The 17,033-nt window shown below is 35.0% G+C and overlaps 1 protein-coding gene across 3 annotated transcripts in view; it reads right to left on the reverse strand.

Annotated features, from left to right (window-relative positions):
* Positions 1-17,033, reverse strand: part of LOC127859064 (galactocerebrosidase-like) — a 67,689-nt gene that overhangs the window by 15,400 nt on the left and 35,256 nt on the right. For all 3 annotated transcript variants that reach the window (XM_052396469.1, XM_052396470.1, XM_052396471.1), the window contains 6 exons: positions 16,760-16,924; positions 8,095-8,133; positions 7,544-7,677; positions 6,200-6,317; positions 3,379-3,416; positions 1,679-1,803 (listed from right to left, as the gene is read on the reverse strand). In XM_052396469.1, the coding sequence (XP_052252429.1) occupies positions 1,679-1,803; positions 3,379-3,416; positions 6,200-6,317; positions 7,544-7,677; positions 8,095-8,133; positions 16,760-16,924 (619 nt within the window). The remainder of the gene's footprint in view (positions 1-1,678; positions 1,804-3,378; positions 3,417-6,199; positions 6,318-7,543; positions 7,678-8,094; positions 8,134-16,759; positions 16,925-17,033) is intronic.

Genomic DNA, 17,033 nt, shown 5'->3' on the forward strand with positions numbered 1-17,033 from the left:
GTAAAAGACATAGTTTTCACCCAACAGATTAAAGTGAAACATATATAATATACATTTTTTATGCATTATGGCAATGAATGTTAAAAGCCAGTGCAATTATTTATTGGAACAATTGACACATTACATACCAGTATACGATCTTTTATGCAAAATTTTAAGTGTCTCCATATTTTCAAACACCTCTATTTTTTAGTTCTCTAAATTTTCTAACACACACAAAAAAATAGTAATTATTTTTAAGTGCTCGAAACTTTGAGTAATTACAGTACATACTTTTTGAGTTACCACAGGATCAAGATGTTAGTTGTCAATTCTGTAACCAAAGCATCTATAACCTTAGCAACCACAATGTTGGTGTGACAAAAAAACTTACATGTCCTGCATTATAACCACATGGTCCTCTATTCACATAGCAAGTTTTATTAATCTAGCTTGGGTACATATTCAGTCATATATGATCTTAGATCCAGATTTAAGTTTTCAATTATGACCTAAACCATTCCAACACAATTTTCATGAGATGAAAACACTGAAATTACCCATTCAATTCCCATACGGCCATTTATCCTCATACTAAGTTTCATAAATCTTGCTTAAGTACTTTTGAATTATCAAAGGACCCAGATTTGGACGAGCAGACAGACCAGGTTTGACCTAATGTCCAGTCTAGTTACAAGGGACTAATAATGTTACATATAATTGTGATTCATATAGGATATTCAACTATGATATTGCGTACATGCCAGACTTTGTAAAGGTCTTAATCAGTACCTTCCGTAAAAAATCGTCAGGACATATGACAAAAAAGCAGGACTGTCTCACCGGGACGCTAAAACGCTCAATCATTCAACCTTTACTTTAGTCAGAAGTCTGTTTATTACTTAACCAAATAAATCTAAATGTATGTCCAATATTTACGATAAATGTGTGAATGTGGGCAATGCCTTTATTTGACATTCAATTGGGACAGGGTATTCCCATTAAACATGTGTTAATTGAGTAACGCAATGTGCACACATCAAGCACTGTTCTTATTCAGACAACTTTCAAATACCTCTTAATTTAGCTTGATGAAATGCATAAATGTACATTATTTTCTCCAAATCAGTCGAAAAAGAAAGTAAATTTAGGTGAAACATCAATGTGTATTGGTCAGCATTCCATGTGTTTGATATACAAAATCGTTATTTTGACAGTTTTTTTAACCTTACATGATATAATACACAAGATAATAGTATCTTTTTGGACTGAATTGGGACATGTTATACAAATGCAATTGGCTTTTTTTCAGAATGATGCGACTATCAATACAAATTATCAACCCCCATCATCACAATACCATAATGTGTGTGAATGCCTAATAAAATAAATAATTTGCTGATAAACTGCTGACAAAGTGTAAATAATACCAGTGCACTCAAACAGTAGAAGTTGGTTGTTAATAGGGGGAATTAATGGGATTAGCCATGATAAGTATTAGCCAGACAGAGCTTGAATAGCAAATATTATGATAAACTTATAGAACGAACGTCGTTTTTTTTTACGAATATCAGAAAAAATTGTCTCATATCTGGTAGCTGGACTGTCCCACAAAGATCAGAACATAGGTACAACTCAGTTTATTTGATTTAGTTAGGTACATATGATCCATGATTGTTTCCATATAATAATACAGTACCTGTGATCCATATGGGTGCATCCACTCTATAGTAGCCACTCCATGGACTGTCTGCTGTCATAAGTCCATCCCGAGCATATGGAAGGTCCTCATAATAGCTGGCTATGAGGTTCCAGGATATTGTGCTTAAAATTGTAACACATAATGGCTGGCTATGAGGTTCAAAGATATTGTGCTCAACATAGTAACACATAATAGATGGCTATGAGGTTCCAGGATATTGTGCTAAAAATAGTAACACATAATGGCTGGCTATGAGGTTCCAGGATATTGTGCTCAACAAAGTAACATAATAGATGGCTATGAGGCTCCAAGATATTGTGCTCAACATAGTAACACATAATGGCTTGCAATGAGGTTCCACAATATTGTGCTAAAAATAGTAATACATAATAGATGGCTATGAGGTTCCAGGAAATTGTGCTTAAAATAGTAACACATAATAGCTGGCTATGAGGTTCCAGGAAATTGTGCTTAAAATAGTAACACATAATAGCTGGCTACGAGGTTCCACGATATTGTGCTCAACATAGCAACACATAATAGATGGCTATAAGGTTCCAGGATATTGTGCTAAAAACAGTAACACATAATAGATGGCTATGAGGTTCCAGGATATTGTGCTAACAATAGTAACACATAATAGCTGGCTATGAGGTTCTAGGATATTGTGCTAACAATAGTAACACATAATAGATGGCTATGAGGTTCCAGGATATTTGGTTTTTAAGAAATGCAGCTAAGAACTGAAATACTTAAAAGCTGGTTATCTTCTTCCTGAAAATTGTGCTAAAAATAATACCACACAATAAGTGAATCTGGCTATTAGGTTTCTGGAAAATTTTGCTAAAAAGAATTAAACAACAGAGATTTGTATAAAATATGTACACAAACCAACATTTTTTGATAACATGATTTTACCTTATGTCACTTGTGGCATTTAAATCACATTTGTTTACGGTAGATTTGGACTAAGAACCTGTGGTGCAAAATTTAAGTCCTTTTAAGCTATGTTTTATTGCTTCAAAAATGGTTGTGTTTTAGATGCTCAGAGCCCATACCTTCTATCAGTATCTCTAAAAACTGTCAGCATTTTTGTTGGACAAACAAAAGAGACATTCCTACTATTCCTTAGTACAGTTAGTTGACTTGATGTAGAGGCTTTTGAAAAAGTGAAAAACTGCAACTGTAAAGAAACAGATAGGCGCGCATAGAAGGAATTGTCAGTCAACTCATCTGAAACATTGATGAAATACACATGCACCTGTTTAAAATGTTTGTAAGAGCAACACTATCTTTAGGGGACCCAAATAAGATCAAGTAAGAATGTAATTGCCCCAGTCATGTGGTCATAAAACAGCTTAATGAAGGATATGGGTAACACAAGCCTCACTCTTGGAAAACTGGGCTTAATGCATGTGAGTAAAGTGTCATCCCAGATTAGCTGTGTGTGCAGTTGGCACAAGCTATTCAGGGTTGACCATTTCCACCTTAATGGGATTTTTGTTAAGAAGGAACCACCTTTCATAGAAAAATTATAAAGGCAGAAAGAGTCGTCCCTGATTAGTCTGTGAAAACTGCACAGGCTAATCTGGGATGACACCCTAGGTACATAAATAAAGTCTAGTTTTCCAAGAATGTGGCTCATCAGTCATGAAAGACATTCACAACATCTAAAACATACAAAGCAAAAGTGCTACCTTGTCATGTAGCCGTTGACATAGTTCTGGTTCAGTATCTGAAACATAGTTGAATTTGTCATGAAAATAAGCTGGAAGTCCACAAATAAGCATCAGCAAAAGCACATCTCTTGACAAGTATGCACCAGCAGGAGAGAAACGTTATGCCATGATGCTCTTTATTTATGGCAAGTAACCTTGCAAACAATGAGGAACAAAACAAATGTTGTAGACAAGATAGGCATATTTTCAATACACAACAAACACACAACAGTGAACAAAACTGGGATCACCATCTTGGAAGAGTCAATACATGGCATTGGGGACTTAAACCAGTTTTAGGAGCTCAAAACTTCATATTTTACCCAGATCTATTTATAAAACCTTTAAATGTAAATAAATTGTGTCCACAAAGCATCACAAGTCAAATTAAATAGCAAATAAAGAATCAATTAGGGTTTAATGACCATTTAACTACTCAAGGGTTGTATACAGACCAGAGCAGTACAACAGTACTTTTCTGTGGTACAATTGCAAGAAACCAAAATAAGAATCAACTACATGTTATCTTTCAATCATCATCATCGAGCAATTAAAAGAAAAGCCCCAATAAGGTCGCATACTACTTTTTTTACATTCAATCATCAGGTGACATACTGGGCATTAAGTCAAATCTCAACTTTATATTTTTAGAATTGCAGGTTGTAGTCAGGACAGCTTTTTAGCTCAGACTCTTTGTTTTTGATAATGTTTTTAACATTACATCTTATTTACTTTATGCAATTTAACATATAAAAATTTTGCTTGGATTGGAGCTCCTTACTGTTATAGAACATCCGTACAGATTTGGATAAAAACTTGTGAATAGTTAGTAAAAACAAGACATGTGTTTGTCAGAAACACTATGTCCCCTTCCGCGCCGCTTTGAAGCTATATATTTGACCTTTGACCTTAAAGGATGACCTTGACCTTTCACCACTCAAAATGTGCAGCTCCATGAGATACGCATGCATGCCAAATATCAAGTTGCTATCTTCAATATTGTAAAGTTATGGCAAATGTTAAAGTTTGACGCAAACACACAAACAAACAAACACAAAAACAAACCAGCAGACAGGGCAAAAACAATATGTCCCCCACTATAGTGTTGGGGGACATAAAATCAACATTAAATTTGTCCAAAGTGCTTTTCTTTTTTGTTATTGAGATATTCCTGGAAACAATGTAAAATCATTTGGTCTTGAGGAAGCTGTTTGCAAAGTGGCTATGCATGGCTCTTGCTTTTATGAAAACTGTAAAAGACATGCAATGGAAATTATTTTTAAACAAGACCATTACCAAGCAATATAGTCCCCTACCGGCTCCACCATTGTCAGAAATTCCACCATTGTCAGATTTTTCATATTTGTCGCCATAGCAACCAGAAATTTTGACGTACGAACAAAATGAAATGACGTGCATAATGTCCATATTGCCATCTATCAATGTTTCAAGTTTCATGAAAAAATATTAAGAACTTTAAAGTTATCGCAGGATCCAGAAAACCACCATTTTCATCAGTATTTCTAGTCTATTTGTTGCCATAGCAACCAGAATTTTTGACGTAGGAACAAAATGAAATCACGTGCATAATGTCCATATTGCCATCTATCCATGTTTCAAGTTTCATGAAAAAATATTAAGAACTTTTAAAGTTATCGCATGATCCAGAAAAGTGTGACAGACAGACAGACAGACAGACAGACAGACAGACAGACAGACAGACAGACAGACAGACAGACAGACAGACAGACAGACATGCAGGCAGGCAGACAGGCCGACCGCCCGCCCGACAGACAGACAGACGACAGACAGACCAACCAACCGACAGACAGACGACAGACAGAGCAAAAACCATAATTCCCCTCCGGTGAAACCAGTAGGGGACAATTATATGTGATCATAACTCCTCTGGTAATTTGGTCCATGAGTTAACTGGTTCCCAATTTCATACCTTGGCTCATTATTCTTAACTGTTTCCCCATTTCGTACCCTGACTCATAACTCCTCACTGGTTCCCAATTTCTTTCATTGCCTTAAAACTCCAATCTGGTTCCCATTGTCCTATTGGCTCATAACTTTTTCCTCAAATTTTAATCTGACTCATAATTCCTTACTGGTTCCCCATTTTTTACTCTGGCTCATAATTCCTTGTCGGTTCCCTATTTATTACATTTCCTCATAACTTCTTACTGGTTACCCATTTCCTATTGGCTCATAAATCCTAACTGGTTCCTCATTTTTACCATAACTCATAATTCCTTATTGGTTCCCCATTTTTTACCTGTCTCATAATTCCTTACTGGTTCCCCATTTCTTTCTCTGGCTCATAATTCCTAACTGATTCCCCATTTCTTTCCCTGGTTCATTATTCCTAACTGGGTCCCCATTTATAATACTGCCTCATAACTCCTGACTGATTTCCCATTTCCTATTTACTCATTACTCCTCACTGATTCACCATTTCTTACCCTAGCTCATAATTCCTTACTAGTCCCCCATTTCATACCCTGACTCATAACTCCTTACTGGTTCCCCCTTTCCAACCCAGTCTCATAATTTCTAACTGGCTCCCCATTCCTTACCGTGGTTTATAAATCCTAACTGGTTTCCCATTTCATACCCTGGCTCAAAAACTCCCCAACTGGTTCCCCATTTTTTACCATAGCTCAAAACTCCCTGTTTCATTCCCTGACTCAAATTTCCTATCTGGCCCCAATTTCTTACCCTGATTCATAATTCCTTACTGGTTCCCTATCTCTTACCCTGGTTCATAAATCCTTACTGGCTCCCTATTTCTTACCCTCGCCCAGCAGCCAGCCCCCACGTTATCATTGAAGGAACTGTAGTCTTCCGAGGACCACAGGGGCTTGCCTGTGTCGATGGCCTTTTGAGTGGTTGTAGTTCCAGGGTAGTGCACTCTAAAAACATTAATGAATTTAAGTCATATATTATTAATATCATGAATATTATAAGCAGTTATTAAAGTCTGTGGAGAGTAACATGAGACCAATTCTCAAAGCATTGATTTATTATATTTCTTACATTTTGTATTTGACATTGAATTTAGACCATGACCTTGGAACTCGAGAATCTTTTAGTTTTGTGTGAGAAAATCTCAATATATAATTAATATGAAAATCCATCTATGGTTGACAAATTGTGCTACAGACAATGTGTTGCCCTTAGGACTTATTATGACCTTGACATTTGACCTTTAATATGGATGGACATGCTTTCTGTGTTTAAGTATACAAACAGTATCCATACCTAATACTGTCAAAATCCTTACAATGGATGTATATATATATATATATATATATATATATATATATATATATATATATATATATATATATATATATATATATATATATATATATATATATATATATATATATATATATATATATATATGTATATATATTTATATATTATACATTAAAAAATTGATAGCCTTAGAAAATTAATGGCAGCCTAACAATATTGCTATCAGAATTTGAACCCTGATATACAGAAATGATGACAGCCTTTGTGTAACTACCGCAATTAAATGCCACTCCCCAATAATTTCAACAGCCTTTGTGTAACTACTGCCAATTACATGATACTCCCCAATTATATCAACAGCCTTTGTGTAACTACCGCCAATTACATGACATTAGCCAATAATGTCAACAGCCTTTTTGTAACTATAGCCAATTATATGACATTAGCTAATAATGTCAACAGCCTTTGAAAAAAACTTCCAATTACATGACATTAGCCAATAATGTTAATAGCCTTTGTGTAACCACCACCAGTCTGGTTTGACATCTAAAACTTTGTTCTTTCAGTTGTATCTCTTATCGCGTGAACAACGACTTTCCACGTGTCACTGATTCGTCCATTATATTTCATGAAATATTCATGATTGAGTCTCATAAATATGGTTGAAATGATGTATCCAATGTTGAAATGTTCAACGCCTCAATAGAAAGCGTGAATATTTAATACAATAATGTCAACAGCCTTTGTGTAACTTTAGCCAATTACATGACATTAGCCAAGAATGTCAATAGCCTTTGTGTAACTACAGCCAATTACATGACATTAGCCAATATTATCAGCAGCCTTTGTGTAACTATAGCCAATTACATGATATTACCCAATAATGTCAACAGCCTTTGCGAGTTCCTCGTCTGCCAGGATGTCTGACGCTATTGGTTCCCAGCCATCGTCTGATGCCACGATCTTTGGGGCCCGGTCCAGACCAGCCTCATCCAACATTTGACTCAGCGTCTGAAGATTTATGTCGTACAAAAGTCTCATCAGATAAAATCACAGGTCTGCTGAAAATAATTCAATAATTAAATGTTATTGGTTCGTATAAAGTAAAATATTTTTTTTGACTGAAAAGTTCTATAATTTTAGTAAGACATTCATATAATAAAGGTTATATTTAAAAGCGCAAGACCAATGAATTCATATAATAAAGATTATATTCAAAAGCGCAAGACCAATGATAGAATATAATGCCTAGAATGCTGGACTTCATCCCAAAGTTCAAAATTCTTATTAAACCTCTGGTTCTCTTAAGTGAAACAAGCTAAAGGAACAATTTGTTGAGTCCATTTGCTGGTATATTATACAATTGTATATCTAATGGATACAGTATCCACTGGTGTTTAACAAACATCAACATGACAAACTATTTACCTTTATATATTTTGAACTGTATGGCCGCTCATTCCATATCTGGAAATATACATTTTTTTATTTCAATGCCTGGCTCAAGTTGGTTAAATAAATTCATGTATGCTCATATTTTGTGTTTTACTGGCTAAGTATAAAGTGTGAAGTCTGAATTTTTCTTACGAGAATTAAGTTTCTATCCAATTTGTTACAGACAGATGAAAGAATTTCAAACAAAGCTTTGTTGCAAGAATGCACTTTTAATAATTTTCATTGTGTACTTAATATAATAAACAAGAGATTGCCAAGCAATATGGTCCCCTACCGGTGAAAATCCACCATTGTCAGTAAATTAAAAAAAAAATTAAATTCATTTGTATGTATTTTTTGCCATAGCAACCATAATTTTTGACGTATGAACAAAATGAAATGACGTGCATAATCTCCATATTGCCATCTATCCATGTTTCAAAATTCAAGAAAAAATATTAAGAAAATTTTAAGTTATCGCAGGATCAAGAAAAGTGTGACAGATTGACAGACAGACTCACAGACGCACAGAGCGCAAACCATAATTCCCCTCCGGTTTCATCGGAAGGGGACAATAAAAGCCTGCATGTTGTGAATATGGCACATTTTCATTTGATTTGCTTATAATAGGTAACAACAAACTGATAAAATGTTTGTCTGATTAAAAGACCCAAAAATTTGCAAAATGAAATACTTTCTTTTTTTATTGCAATCACATGGTCCATTTGCCGGCATCCATTTTTTTTTTAAAAACAGAGTCATCATATTTTGTCTGTGTTTTTTATTATGATGTACACTTTTTATTTTTAATTTAATAGTTAATGGTACAATTATTTTAATTAAAAACTGGTATTAATAACTGTAAACATTAATAAAATAACATTTAAAATAATTGATAAAGTTCAATGTTTTATTATGAAATAGTTTCTTATGCTAGGCATCATGAAATTAACATTTCAGCAAAATATTCCAGTTATACCATTTTAAAATATCAAATTGTGTACAATGTAAGTTAAAGCATTAAACAAAATGAAACGCTTTGATTTCAAAAGATAATCTGAAAAGATCACAAGTGGCTGATGAAAATATTAATTTCTCTGACCACTCGTAAATTAAAATAAACCTCAACTAACAAATATCCTTTATTTATTTTATGCTTTCCAGTGTTTTTTTATAGAAATATCAGTGAATTAAAACTGATACTTTCACTGTTTCAAACAGTGAAAATTATCAGTGAAAAAAAGATGTGTTTGTGAAACACAATGTCCCCCTATATGACGTTTGACCTTATAGGATGACCTTGACCTTGTGAAGAATGACCTTCACCTTGACCTTTCACCACTCAAAATGTGCAGCTCCATGAGATGCACATGCATGCCAAATATCAAGTTGCTATCTTCAATATTGCAAAAGTATTCATAAAATAAGCGATTTGGGCCACATATATTTGACCTCTGACCTTGAAGGATGACCTTGACCTTTCACCACTCAAAATGTGCAGCTCCATGAGATACACATGCATGCCAACTATCAAGTTGCTATCTTCTATATTGCAAAGTATTTATAAATAAGCCATTTGGGCCTCATATATTTGACCTCTGACCTTGAAGGATGACCTTGACCTTTCACCACTCAAAATGTGCAGCTCCATGAGATACACATGCATGCCAAATATCAAGTTTCTATCTTCAATAATGCAAAAGTATTCATAAAATGAGCGATTTTGGCCACATATATTTGACCTCTGACCTTGAAGGATGACTTTGACCTTGACCTTTCACCACTCAAAATGTGCAGCTTCATGAGATACACATGCATGCCAAATATGAAGTTGCTATCTTCAATATAGCAAAAGTTATTGCAAAATGTTAAAGTTGGTGCAAACAGACTAACAGAGACAGACCAACAGACAGACCAACAGACAGGGCAAAAACAATATGTCCCCCACTACTATAGTGGGGGACATAATTATCGATAATTTTTGACGACTCCTGATCATAGAAAATATATATTTTCTATGATCACTCGTGAATTTAAATCGATAATCCACCGAATCCAACAAATATCCTCTTTATAATTCCCAAATCCAATTAAGCCACATAAGTTATTGTGCCATTGTATCAAACCAAATTTCCAGCCACCTACTGCCAAATAATTTATGATATGAATGTTTAATTCCATAGCCCCATTTGCCTATCCAACATATGGCATGATATGAATGTAAAGTTCCATAGTCCCATTCGCCTACCCCAACATATGACATGATATGAATGTATAATGCCATAGTCCCATTTGCCTACCCCAACATATGACATGATATGAATGTATAATGCCATAGTCCCATTTGCCTACCACAACATATGACATGATATGAATGAATAATGCCATAGTCCCATTTGCCTACCCCAACATATGACATGATATGAATGTATAATGCCATAGTCCCATTCACCTACCCCCACATATGACATGATATGAATGTATAATGCCATAATCCCATTTGCCTACCTCAACATATGACATGATATGAATGTATAATGCCATAGTCCCATTTGCCTACCCCAACATATGACATGATATGAATATATAATGCCATAGTCCCATTTGCCTACCCCAACATATGACATGATATGAATGTATAATGCCATAGTCCTATTTGCCTACCCCAACATATGACATGATAAGAATGTATAATGCCATAGTCCTATTCACCTACCCCTATATATGCCATTATATGAATGTATAATGCTATAGTCCTATTTGCCTACCCCAACATATGACATGCTATGAATGTATAATGTCATAGTCCCATTCAACTACCCCAACATATGACATGATATGAATGTATAATGCCATAGTCCCATTTGCCTACCCCAACATATGACATGATATGAATGTATAATGCCATAGTCCCATTCGCCTATCCCAACATATGATATGATATGAATGTATAATGCCATAGTCCCATTTGCCTTCCACAACATATGACATGATATGAATGTATAATGCCATAGTCCCATTTGCCTACCCCATCATATGACATGATATGAATGTATAATGCCATAGTCCCATTTGCCTACCCCAACATATGACATGATATGAATGTATAATGCCATAGTCCCATTTGCCTACCCCAACATATGACATGATATGAATGTATAATGCCATAGTCCCATTCGCCTACCACCACATATGACATGATATGAATGTATAATGCCATAATCCCATTTGCCTACCTCAGCATATGACATGATATGAATGTATAATGCCATAGTCCCATTTGCCTACCCCAATATATGACATGATATGAATATATAATTCCATAGTCCCATTTGCCTACCCAAACATATGACATAATATGAATGTATAATGACATAGTCCCATTTGCCTACCCCAGCATATGACATGATAGGAATGTATAATTCCATTGTCCCCTTTGCTTACCCCAACATATGACATGATATAAATGTATAATGCCATAGTCCCATTTGCCTACCCCAACATATGACATGAAATGAATATATAATTCCATAGTCCCATTTGCCTACTCAAACATATGACATAATATGAATGTATAATGCCATGGTCCCATTCGCCTAGCCCAACATATGACATGATATGAATGTATAATGCCATAGTCCCATTCGACTACCCCAACATATGACATGATATGAATGTATAATGCCATAGTCCCATTCGACTACCCCAACATATGACATGATATGAATGTATAATGCCACAGTCCCATTTGCCTACCCCAACATATGACAAAATATGAATGTATAATTTCATAGTCCCATTTGCCTACCCCAACATATGACATGATATGAATGTATAATTCCTTAGCCCCATTTGCATACCCCAGCATATGACATGATATGAATGTATAATTCCCTAGTCCCATAACCTACCCTCTCCCCTTCCATAGTCCATAACCTACACCTACATAGTTCATGATAAGATTGTTGTAATACCTGGCACCATAACCGACAGCTTCATAGTCCATGGTGAGATTGTTGTTATGCCTCGCCCCATAACCTACCCTACATAGTCCATGGTGGGATTGTTGTAATGCCTGGCCCCATAACCTACCCTTACATAGTCCATGGTAAGATTGTTGTAATACCTGGCCCCATAACCTACCCTTACATAGTCCATGGTAAGATTGTTGTAATACCTGGCCCCATAGCCTACCCCTACATAGTACATGGTAAGATTGTTGTAATGCCTGGCCCCATAACCTACCCTACATAGTCCATGGTGGGATTGTAGAATTTCCTGGCCCCATAACCTACCCCTACATAGTCTATGGTGAAATTGTATATGATATTATGAATTTTACTGAAAAACATAATATACCTGGACTATTAATGATGACAGACTTTGAAAAGCATTTGATTCTTTCTTTTGATTTTATTTTTAAAACGCTAACTTTTTTAAAGTTTGGTCCCAATTTCATTAAATGGATATCACTTTTTTATCATAATACTTCTACTGCTGTGCAGTTGAATGGTTTTCTTTTCGAATTCTTTAACAAAGGTCGTGGCTGTAGACAGGGGGATCCCATAAGTCCATACTTATTCATTTTATGTGCTGACATTTTATCAATTAAAACAAGAAATAACAGGAATATCAATGGTATTTGTATCATTAGCATAGAATATAAAATTTCAAAATTTGCAGATGATACAACACAACTGCTAGATGGAAGTGAGGACACAGTTAATAAAACCCTCGATATCCTTTACCACTTCTCTCAATTTTCAGGTTTAAAAAATAATTTCGAGGAAACCCATGTTATTTGGATAGGTTCCTTAAAATATAGCACCCGTTCGATAAAAATGAAATGGAAGTTTGATTGGGGAAATAATAATTTTAAAATACTATGCAAACAGTTTCATATTGACTTGGAAAAAATGGTGTCGTTAAATTTAAATGATAGAATACAAAGCATTGCAAATTGCATCAAATTATTGAAGAGAAGAGCGCTAACGCCAATTGGTAGAATAACAGTTGTCAAATCTCTTTTATTACCTCTGCTAACAAATTTATTTTCTACATTTCCAACCCCAAATCAACAAATATTAAATAAAATAAATTGCATGTTTTACAAATTTGTCAGCCAAGAATAACAAGTAAAGTACTTATTAAAGATTATGACAATGGAGGTTTAAAAATGATTAATGTCTTTTGGTATGTTAAAAAGTTAACAATTCTATGGTTAAACTGACTTATTACATGTTATAGTAGTACATGCAATGGATTTGCACTTAAAAATATACTTGTATTAGAAAAAAGTATACTGAGTTATGTGTTAGACAGATGTTTAATCCTTTTTGGAAAGACGTATTAGAATCTTTCGCAGATTTTATCGACTTTTTTTCAATAGACAATATCACGACATTTCAAGAACTTCCATTATACTTTAACCATAAGTTTTCAATTGGACACAGACATTTTATGTCTCTAGTTGGTATAATTAAGGAATACGATTTGTTTAAGATATCATAAATTACATTGGAACATTTTTAACTAGAACGGAATTTGAACAAAAATTAGGCGCTAGTGCGAACTTTCTACAATTTGAAGGAATACTACAGGCGATTAAAAAATACTTAGGATTGCTTAAACTTGATAAAATCTCAACAATGAATAATGATTATTCTTTCCCAATCCCGATATATATTAAGCTTATATTTTTGCACAACAAAAATAACTCACATATATATAACATATTAATTCACAACAATGAAATTCCAAGTAAAATGGAACAGTCTTTTCAGTATTGAATGCTCAGAATGGAGAAGTCTTTATGCATGGGTATTTAAAACCACAAAAGATTCAAACAACGAATGGTTCCAAGTGAGACTGACTCACAACATACTAGCCACAAAAAATTAATTAAAAAAAATGAAAATAAATGACTCAGACAAATGTACTTTCTGCAACACAGAAACAGAGACTCCCGTCCATTTATTTTGGAGTTGTAATGTCATACAAATGTTTTTACATCACATCACATCTGCTATTAACAAGAAACCGTCGGAGACGGGTGGTGCTCCCCAAAGGTTTTTTTTTGTCATAATATTGCACTTAATATTCAGATAAAAGGAAATGTCTAGTAGTTAGGGGGGACAAGAATTGCACTATATGTACAGTTAATAGAAAATTTCAAAGGGCCATAACTCTGTTAAAAATCATCCGACCAGAACCGGCTGATAATATGCACATCTCCTCTTGGTGGTGAAGCTTCCCATAAAGTTTAATTGAATTTCGGTCATTAATTGCTGAGAAATAGCCCGGACAAAAATTGTGCACGGACGGACGGACACACACAAGGACAGACGAAGGGGCGACTAGACACTCCCCCCCAAATTTTTTTTTTTGGGGGGGGGGCATAAAAACATTGATAACAAATCTAGTTTTGATTGTAAAACATTTATACTGGGATCAGTTGGTAACCAATATGAAAAGTATAATGTTTTATGTCTCGAAATTAAAAGCTTTATATATAACTGTAGACGTAGAATGGTAACCCCTACAATTCATGGTCTCCAAAGTAGCTACAAAATAGCCTCTGCAGTTATACAAAACACGCATTTAGCTAATAGTTATAAAAGTTCGTGGGTATTGGTCGAATCTCTTTGTAATACTAATTTACCTTCATAATTATTAGTATTTTTGTATTGTATTTTTACAGAATTGGCGTACATTATTGTAACATGACTGATTGTACTGTAATTCAATTTATAATTATTCCAGCAATGTTTGTATTTAACACGTTCAGTTGTACAATGCATATTGGCGAATAACTAAATAATTGGAAAAAAATAAAATTAAACAAGATGTGTTTGTGAAACACAATGTCCCCCTATATGACGTTTGACCTTGTAGGATGACCTTGACCTTGACCCTTTACCACTCAAAATGTGCAGCTCCATGAGATACACATGCATTTCAAATATAAAATTGCTAGCTTCAATATTGCAGAAGTGACATTACATGAGCAATTTTGACCCATATATTTCACCTTTAAAGGGGCCTTTTCACAGATTTTGGCATTTTTTAACTAATTCATTAAATGCTTTATATTGATAAAGGTAAACATTGGATCGTAAAAGCTCCAGTAAAAAATCAAGAATAAAATTAAAAAAAGGAAAAGAACATTGCCCGGAGCAGGTTTCGAACCAGTCACCCCTGGAGTCCTGCCAGAGTCCTGAAGTAAAAACGCTTTAGCCTACTGAGCTATTCCGCCGTGTACACATACTTTACGTATTTTATACCGTATATAAGCAATCTTCGTAGTTATACAAAATTTAACGACAAAAACAGAACTCTCCAAATTATTCAATCGTTTCGCGTTGCAACGCTTTATAATTTTTAGGTTTTTATAATCGTCAAAAGATGCATATAATGGCTATATTAAAGCATGGTAAATGTTCAGTATTACTGTTTCCTCACAAATATCATAACTAACACGAAAATTTGCGAATCTGAAACAACTTTTTTCAATTTTGTCAATTTACAAAAGAGTGAAAAGATCCCTTTAAGGATGACCTTGACCTTTCACCACTCAAAATGTGCAGCTCTATGAGATACACATGCATGCCGAATATCAAGTTGCTATCTTCAATATTGCAAAAATATTCATAAAATTAGCAATTTGGGCGACATATGTTTGACCTTGAAGGATGACCTTGACCTTTCACCACTCAAAATGTGCAGCTCCATGAGATACACATGCATGCCAAATATCAAGTTGCTATCTTCAATATTGCAAAAGAACTCATAAAATGAGCGCTTTTGGCCAGATATATTTGACATCTGACCTTGAAGGATGACCTTGACCTTTCACCAATCAAATTGTGCAGCTCCACGAGATACACATGCATGCCAAATATCAAGCTGCTATCTTGAATATTGAAATACTGCAAAAGTGTACATTAAATGAGCGATTTTGACCCATATATTTGACCTTTGACCTTGAAGGAAGACCTTGACATTGACCTTTTACCACTCAAAATGTGCAGCTCCATGAGATACATATGCATGCCAAATATCAAGTTCCTATCTTCAATATTGCAAAAGTTATTGCAAATGTTAAAGTTGGCGCAAACCAACCAACCAACCAACAGACCAACCAACCAACAGACCAACAGACAGGGCAAAAACAATATGTCCCCCACTACTATAGTGGGGGACATAAAAAATTGTTGTAATGCCTGGCCCCATAACCTACCCTACATAGTCCATGGTGGGATTTTAGAATTTCCTGGCCCCATAACCTACCCCTACATAGTCTATGGTGAAATTGTGGTATTTCCTGGCCCCATAACCTACCCCTACATAGTCCACGGTGGTAATGTTGTATTTCCTGGCCACATTACCTATGGCTACCCTTACATATTCCATGGTAGAATTGAAGTAAAAACCTTGCCCCATAACCTACCCCTATATAGTCTATGGTGAAATTGTGGTATTTCCTGGTATCATACCTACCCCTACATAGTCCATGGTGAGATTGTAGTATCCCTTGGCCCCATAACCTACCCCTACATAGTCCATGGTGGTATTGTAGTATTTCCTGACCACATTATATATGGCTACCCATACATAGTCCATGATAGAATTGAAGTAAATACCTGGCCCCAAAACCTACCCCTACATAGTCCATGGTGAGATTGTAGTATTTTCTGGCCCCCTGGATAAACTTAACAACGTAGGAGGCCGTCAGTTCAGGGTCATTGTAGGGGTCCCTCTTTCCGGCCCCAACCCAGGCTGGGAATGCCCAGGGGAGACAATAAAGCAAGATGTCACTATTTCTCTGAAAAGACAGGATTCACATTTATTCCAAATTTCAGAATACTTTAGGATTTAGAATAATAGTTAATAAAAGGTAATGAATGTTAATTAAAATTATGTGTAAATGCCTT

This window comes from Dreissena polymorpha, chromosome 14 (assembly GCF_020536995.1).
Source record: "Dreissena polymorpha isolate Duluth1 chromosome 14, UMN_Dpol_1.0, whole genome shotgun sequence".
NCBI classification, from domain to species: Eukaryota; Metazoa; Mollusca; class Bivalvia; order Myida; family Dreissenidae; genus Dreissena; species Dreissena polymorpha.